Here is a 7,594-nt window from a genome sequence, read left to right on the forward strand (position 1 = left end):
CAAGTAAAAAAATGTTGCAACTATTGTCACTGTGATCATGAATACAGAATAGAAAAGAAAAGAAAAAAAGAATTGTACAGTTGAGTAAATAACAGTAAACAAATTAATAAGAGCCCCAGCAGTAGTAAAAAAAAAACAAAAAACAGAACCTAACAGCTCTGATAGCTGTAGAACAGCAACCAAAACCAACAGAGTACAGGAAGTAGCAGAATATTAATTTACAGTAAAAGTCGAAGTGCAAGTTATAGTAGCAGCAGCTCAGTCAAAAGTGTCTGTGCAATTTGGTATACAAATATATTTTTTAAAAAAAGAATTAAAGGTTTTGATCTTAAACTACAATTTCATTTTCAATTGTTTTTTAATATCTATATTAAAAAAATAAACGGAAAAATGTACAAGAAAATATGGAAATAATTCAAACAACACTGTATTGTAGAAACAACATTTTTAGAGTACAGTGTAATGATTCCAGTTTTACAAAATTTTTCAAATGAGCACGAACACATACAAAAGCAGGTGTATCATTTAGAAAACGACGCGAGTGTCTACAGTCTTCTTTAAAGAGAGCACAAAAGAGACAAATCACACTAAAAGCGTCTTGGGGGGCAGAGGGCGGGTCAAGTTCAGGCCACGAGGTGATAACTGACGAACCTTCATCATCCTCCAGAAGCACCGCAGCCGCTCACTGCTGCCACCTGCTGGGGAGGAAGAGACGGCAGATCTTTCATTGGTAGGGGTCAGAAATCACCCATCGAATTGCCGTGTGAATTTTACAAATAAAAAAAAAAACAAGAACCTAATGGTAATTTTTTTTTTCCTGAAGATGCGTCAAAACACCAAATATTTGTGATGTTCAAATAAAGTAATACGATAAAAAAAAACTATTCGCAAGATTCAATAACAGAATAGAAAAAACTCAGCAGCACCATTGAGAGGTAAGTATTGTTTGTGTTATTACAAAAAAAAAAAACTAAGAAAAAATCCTTTAAAAAAGACAAGGTCACAATTTTAATGTCAGACGCTCGACCCCTCGTCGTTCCTGCTGATGAGCGTTTACGGTCGTATGGCTCCCTCCAGTGGACGAAATCATTCGTTACTCAGTTTTGTGCGAGGACACTTTATTGCATGTTCAGTTTGACTTCAACAACCGTAACGGTACATCTTTGGAGTTTTTTTTTGCTTTTAGTTTTTTTTTTTTTTTTTTTTTTAGGTGTACATGAGCATTGAGTTTTTGATTACATTTGACATAAACCTGTGATTCAATTAAGTGCTTTGGCATATTTCCGGTAAACAAGTCTTTACAATTAAGTAAAAGCAGAGATAATGTCGACAACAATGAGCATGGTGAAAAATCTGTCATATCATGTAGAGAGATTTCTGATATTAGTATTATTACAGATATCAATATGTTTTAACACCAATTCAGCGAAGCCACAGTCCTGCTGACATGGTCAACCTCTCTAGTTCACTCAACATAGGCACCGTCAAATTAAAACACACTGCGTTAATTAACCCTTTGATACAAGGTACAAATCACATTCCTGCGTGATCCGTCTATTTAAAACCATCATAAAGAACAAAAGCGACGAGATTAAAATAAAAATAAAACCTCCCTCCAAAACAGAAGCAGAAACATTCATTAAAGCAAAAGTTCACTCGGCGTGATGCAGGATTAATTTGAAAGAAGGTCATGCGAACAAGATCTATATTAGCAAAGAAAACTCTGCATCGCTCTTAAATCATCCACACACGCTATCAATCTGATGCTGCCATTATTTTTCTAATACAGTTGTGATTGTGCAACCAGCAGAGACATTGAAATTTCAGCATTTGTGCGTTTAAGAAAGTTTGAGATGTCAGTCGGCTCACACGCTCCTCTCGCCTCCTGTCTGATGGCTGCAGGAGTGCATGTGACTGACTGCAGACACTTCATTCTGCCATGTGACAGACATGATCCTCTGTTCCTTCCCTCAGTGGGTGAAGAAGCCCATCTGATGCAGTTTGAGAAGGAGGCTGTGCGTGATATCGAATGTAGTGAAGCTGATCCCTACGGCTATGGGTCCCTTCAGCCAGTTCATGCTCAGGCCTTTGTATAGTCCATGGATGACTCCCTCCTGGCTTACTATGTAACGCATCGTCCCCAGGATGGTAACATATGATGAACCGGTCACGCCTGCCGTCTGCATACGTCGACGGACAACATCCAGAGGGTAAGAGGCCGACTGACCAATCATGCCGGCACAGGCACCGAAGGCCAGGCGCTCATGTGGGTAGGGTTGGGAACGTTTAGTCTTTTCTGCAGGGACACATAGAAACAAATACTTGAATGAAAAAAAAGCTTTTCACTGCACTGCACCAAATCCATGTATGAACATAGTCGTCTGTACCTGTGTGTAGTTTTTTCAGGGTTTCATATGTGAAGAATGTGATCCCTGCATATGGGATGACACCCAGGATCGTGGGGGTGAAGCCTCGGTAGAGGGTCCTCACACCTTCCTCCTGGGAGATCCGCACAAAGACATGCATAATGTTGCTGTACCTGTCAGAAGAAAAAAGCACAAAACATTTATTATCTACACAAACATTTGGGTATGGTATTGCAGGGTATTTGCAGTGCATTCCAGGCTTGCAAGAAGTTGTCTCAGGAAGGTGTTTAAATCATTTAAACCAAACAAACTTGTAATCTTTATCAAAAAATGCCTTAAGGATGCTAAATCTGTTCTACAGCCAGCGACAGAGCAACAAAGAAGGCTGACTTAACTCCGCAGAAAAAATGTAATCATGTTCTTTTGGAGGCTCTTGCTGATGCTTGCTGAATTATCAAGAAATAAATATTTTACAATCTTATAACTCTCTCAGAGTAAAAAGACTTATTTTAGGGAACTAGATAACTAGCAGGCTGATACAGGCTGAGAGTGTCGATCGCCAAGAGTTGCCAGCTGTCCCCCATTAGCTGAGACATCCCGTATATTGAGCCAAACAAATATGTCCCGTATGCTGTCTACCACCGACATGCATCTATTTAATTCATAGGCAGATAAGGGAAGGAGGCTTTTTGGTGCAAAAGGCCAGACTGTTTTCTTAAAAGCAACAAATCCTTGAGGTTTAATTGACTGAAGGCAGCACACTGCGATGAGACTGCTCCATTAAGAACAACCGCTGCGACTCCTCCCAGTCACGTAACTTTACTTAACCCTGCTGCAAGCACAGCACAAAACCTCTTTGGACAAAGGGAGAAGAAAGGAGAGGAAAAGTAAATACGATGTAAATGACTGCAGATGACAATAACAGGTGAAGAGGGAGAGAAGGGTGTGAGGGAGGAGGACAAAGGAGACGAGCAGTCCACAAGATTTTCTAACATCTTGTCCTCTATTTCCATTTCAGGGGTTTGGCAACTCTACTATCATGGGGTTCTGATGCTATATGCTAAGACTAGAACCTTTAGAACATAAAGGAGGTGTTAGAAAGATGTAACATGGGATGGAGACCTACATTTCTCTGGCTGTTACGGCCATCCGTGCTCGCACCATGTCCAGAGGGTAGGTTAGCATTGCAGCAGTGGTCCCGGCCAGTGAGCCGGCCAGGAAACGCGGGAAAGGCGGCAAAGCTCTGAAACAAGCAGCACCACCGGTTATAATAACCGAAAATACAAAAAAGCACATCCTTTGATTTTCATTGTAAAACACACACAAAAAAAACCCCAATAAATTTCTGCACTTACTTTCCTTGAAAGCCGTAGTAGCTCCCCAGTAGTGTTTTATACTGCTCATGGGAGCAGAACTGGATAGCAGCGTAAGGCATGACCCTCACCATGGTGGCGGAGTTCCCCCTCCACAGACTAAGCAGCCCATCTTTCATGTAGGTACAGTAGATGAGCCTGAAGGCCTCCTGCCAACATGGATGTTAGAGTGAAAGCAGGGCGGGGCGTTAGTTTTCAGAGGGCCACACTGACACATCAGATCAAACACAAACGACAACAGCCTGTCACAAGAGTCAGATCAAATCAACTGGAGGACTTCAGTCCAAGCTAATTGCGCCCTCTGCTGGGGTCAGGTTTAATTGCAGTGTGAAGGCATTTGCATAGATATTCATTAAGGTAATGCAGCTTTTCATTAATTTGTAGGAGGACTAATTTCTCCTTTGAGGAAATAGTGGGCCCAACTGAGATGGAACATCTCTGGGCCTGGGGCCTTATTTTGCAGGTGTGTTTGTATTAGAGGCTGAGACTGACACATATCACATGATCTACTGTAAACTGTTCTGCATACTGCCATTATGAATCAAGATTTATTGCACCAAAACACAAGAGGGCTGAAAGTGTTTGAGAATAAGGTCTAGAAAATAAATACTGCAGTAGAAGAGTTGCAAGTTTTAGTTTTTAATTCACATATTGGTACAATAGCCAAGCACCCTTGGGTCGCTTGCAAGGAGCAACATGTTGACTATATTCACATATAAGTGAAACTATACACATTTTTCTTGTTTTGTCTTTCAAAAGGATTTAAAACCTAAGCTCAAATGTTTGGTTCTTTGTACTTGCTAAAGGAAAAATAATTATTTAAAATCAATAACTCACCTTTGCTGAGAATCGGTTTGAGGACACTGTGGAACAAACATGAGACACAAATTAACCTCCAGGTTAAACAACACGCTTACACATGCAAGCTAAACATCTACTAAGAGGATTAGGAATTACTAAAGAACACTCAGTGAAAACTGGAAAAAACATTTATTGTGGAATGTATATTCAGCTACTGAATGTCTGTTTTTTTCCTGTAGTCGTTGGTAAATATTGGTTCTTGCCTTGGAAAATGATCTTGGTCCGATCCAGGGGTGCAATGACTGTTTTGGCAACAGCTCCAGCAAACGCTCCACACAGCAGGGAGTCCAGTGCAGTCCATCTGGGCCTCAAGTCCTGCTTGGACACATGAAAAAAGTTCACACTGCATGACTTGTTTAGACATTTTGTCAAGTTTTATTGATGCACTGATAGCCGCACATGAACACTGACCGTTAAAGATAACTTAGTGACTTTAAACTGCTTACTTTTATAAAATAACTTTATCAGCACAAGTGCTATCTGGAAAAAAAGAAAAAAATCCCGATAGAGCAGCAAAAACTGCACACAGTTTATAGGAAAAGAGACTCAACAGGTAATCATAGCAGATAAGACCAGGTTCCGCTTCAATGAAGCATGTCTGTTTGTTTGAGTGTGTGTGTGCGTGCGTGTGTGCAGACTTGAGCATTCATCCAGGCACAAGGGACAGTTGGACCCAATAAACAATCCCAAGAGTAGATAAGAAGAGCGTTGGAGTGAACAACAAACAATTTCACAACTTAGACTAGAGGAGGACACGAGCTGTAATATTCATATAAAACAGTCATGGTCCAAATGAGGTCAACCTCTGCTATGAAAATGTGCTATTAGCTTCAGGAGAGCTTCATGTTGCTCAGCACTCCCTCCTGTCCTGTAAACTGACACAGCTTTAGATTAGCTGGCACGTCTCAGCTATTTACAGCAATGAACCAGTAGAGGCAGGTCCTCAGAAGAGTGTCTAATACCAGGAAGGATCTACTTTATGCCAGAACAATTTAGAGGCTAGCGTGGGCCCCTATTGATCACTGGTAATAATAATGGTACAATTCACAAGTGATGCTTTTAACACGTGTCCTCAATACTCGTGAAATGTTGACTGCATTTCCCATCTATGTCTAACTCAACATTTAGCATCATTTAAGCTTGCAATAACCTTCCATTCATATTGCCAGTATGAGATGATCCATTGTTAAGACATGAGAAGGAGTCAAAAGCAGCACCCACCTTAGCTTGACTGGAGGTTGGCAGAGCCAGCACCGCGGCCTGGGCCACAGGCAGATGGCCCTGGTGGTCCTGCACACGATGGGCCATGTGTGGCCTTCACAGATCCCCAAGGTTGTCAGACACTCATTCAGGAGGACCACTGCAGATGGGAATACAAGAGAAAAAACATGATGGCACAGTTTATTCAGTAGAAACGTGCCGTCTTGTCGCACCGCCCCTGTTTCCTTATCATACCAAGCTCTGATAACTAACTGTACGCCTAACTGAATCCCACACAAGCAGTCTGGCTTGTAAACAGGGTATCGCATTACAGAACCAGCGCTTTTAACCAACGTTATTTCCCAACAAACGCAAAGAAATGAACCTATAACTAAGTGACCTACTTGGCAATAATCTAAACTGATGTTTGCAGACAACTTAGTCACTCCGCCTCAAATTAACCATCTCCACAGCTATACTATCAATAAATGAATAAGTAGATGTCCACTGGTAAAAATCGCAGTCAAATCCGTGAGATTGAATGCAGCGTTGAGTTACCTGCGCTTGTTTACGTAAAGCCTCGATGTGTTTTTAGTCAGCAGTCTGCTCACATTCTCGCACTGATGTCCTCGTTTGCTTTCTGGAGGCTCGTCACGTCCCTTAGAACTTGTTCTCGAGGTGTCTACGTCTCTGGCGCTGTTGGCGTTTCTGTTTCTGGGGAGGATTCTCAAAGACAGCTGTCAGTCTGCAGCGGACTTTCCTGTCTATTTATAGACGACGTCTGCGAGGAAATTCAGCCCAGGACTGCTGCTCGGTTCTGCGGACAAGATTATTTGGGTTTGTCAACGTCTTGAGGAAACTGGGACAACGTTCGCAAGTGTTTTGGACTACACTACCCAAAAGCTAATCCCGTTGTTTGGATGAACTACCGCGAGTTTATAGGCAAGACTGGGTTGCCAAGTTTCGTTGTCATTTTTTTGAAAGGTTCAACATGTAGTTTTTTAGTTTGAACTTTTCCATTTTCAGGACTTTTACACAAACAAATGTATAAAACAATGCAAAATGTCACGTTTGTGTGTTTTTCACGTTTGTTAGTTTCTAAATTCCAATTCAAAATTAAATATCTTTGAAAATCATACATATACATTCATGTCAAATAAATTATGCTAATCATTACCACATTAGCTCAAGTGTATTGTGTACTATACACTTTACTATATCTATATCAAAATAGAACTGTATCAAAATACTATATCAAAATTATTATTAACTCAAAACCTATGTCAATAGAGGTCAAAGCTGTCCTGGAACCTTTGATAACATCATATCATATGACCTTTATCAAAAGATGATGGCATTGCCCATGTCAATGTCAAGAATGATCCCTCTCAGTCCATTCAGTTCAAAGCATTAATAGTTTTCATGTCAATGTTTCCTATGCTTACTGCATGTAGCTGATAAGACCTTTTAGGTGTATTACAATATTTACATGTAAAGGCTTATTTTTTCACATATATCTGGTGAGAAAATGGATTCGCCTGTGCCATACCCCACAAGATGGAAATTGAGCACATTAGCAGTGAATCACATTAAAATAGCTGCAGTGCCAGGGATTTTTTTAATCTCCTCCACATTTTAAATACATTCTAACCTTGTAATGTATAGCAAATGGGCGTAGTTAAATGTTTTTTCATTTAATTTATTTTTAAACAGGGAAATCAAACAAAAGAACGTGTGTTGTAGATTAGGCGCTCTAACTACGGGATGCACACGACTGAACCTGGCAACCCGGGA

The 7,594-nt window shown here is 40.6% G+C and overlaps 1 protein-coding gene across 2 annotated transcripts; it reads right to left on the bottom strand.

The window, feature by feature from the left end:
* Positions 1-1,090: 1,090 nt before the first annotated feature.
* LOC147249945 (mitochondrial coenzyme A transporter SLC25A42-like) lies at positions 1,091-6,705 on the bottom strand. 2 transcript variants are annotated; one of them, XM_086224786.1, is made up of 8 exons: positions 6,412-6,705; positions 5,822-5,960; positions 4,804-4,915; positions 4,577-4,602; positions 3,722-3,888; positions 3,493-3,609; positions 2,388-2,539; positions 1,091-2,296 (listed from the first exon to the last, which is right to left on the bottom strand). In XM_086224786.1, the coding sequence occupies exons 2-8, from the start codon at positions 5,906-5,908 to the stop codon at positions 1,971-1,973; spliced, it is 987 nt and encodes a 328-aa protein (XP_086080912.1). In that variant the 5' UTR covers positions 5,909-5,960; positions 6,412-6,705; the 3' UTR covers positions 1,091-1,970. The 2 variants fall into 2 exon arrangements, with proteins under 2 accessions (XP_086080912.1, XP_086080910.1); XM_086224784.1 differs by having other exon boundaries at positions 1,092-2,296; positions 6,359-6,705.
* Positions 6,706-7,594: the final 889 nt, after the last annotated feature.

Source organism: Aulostomus chinensis, chromosome 14 (genome assembly GCF_037954235.1).
Source record: "Aulostomus chinensis isolate RoL2024-O1b breed Wild chromosome 14, RoL_Achi_v1.0, whole genome shotgun sequence".
Lineage (NCBI taxonomy): Eukaryota > Metazoa > Chordata > Actinopteri > Syngnathiformes > Aulostomidae > Aulostomus > Aulostomus chinensis.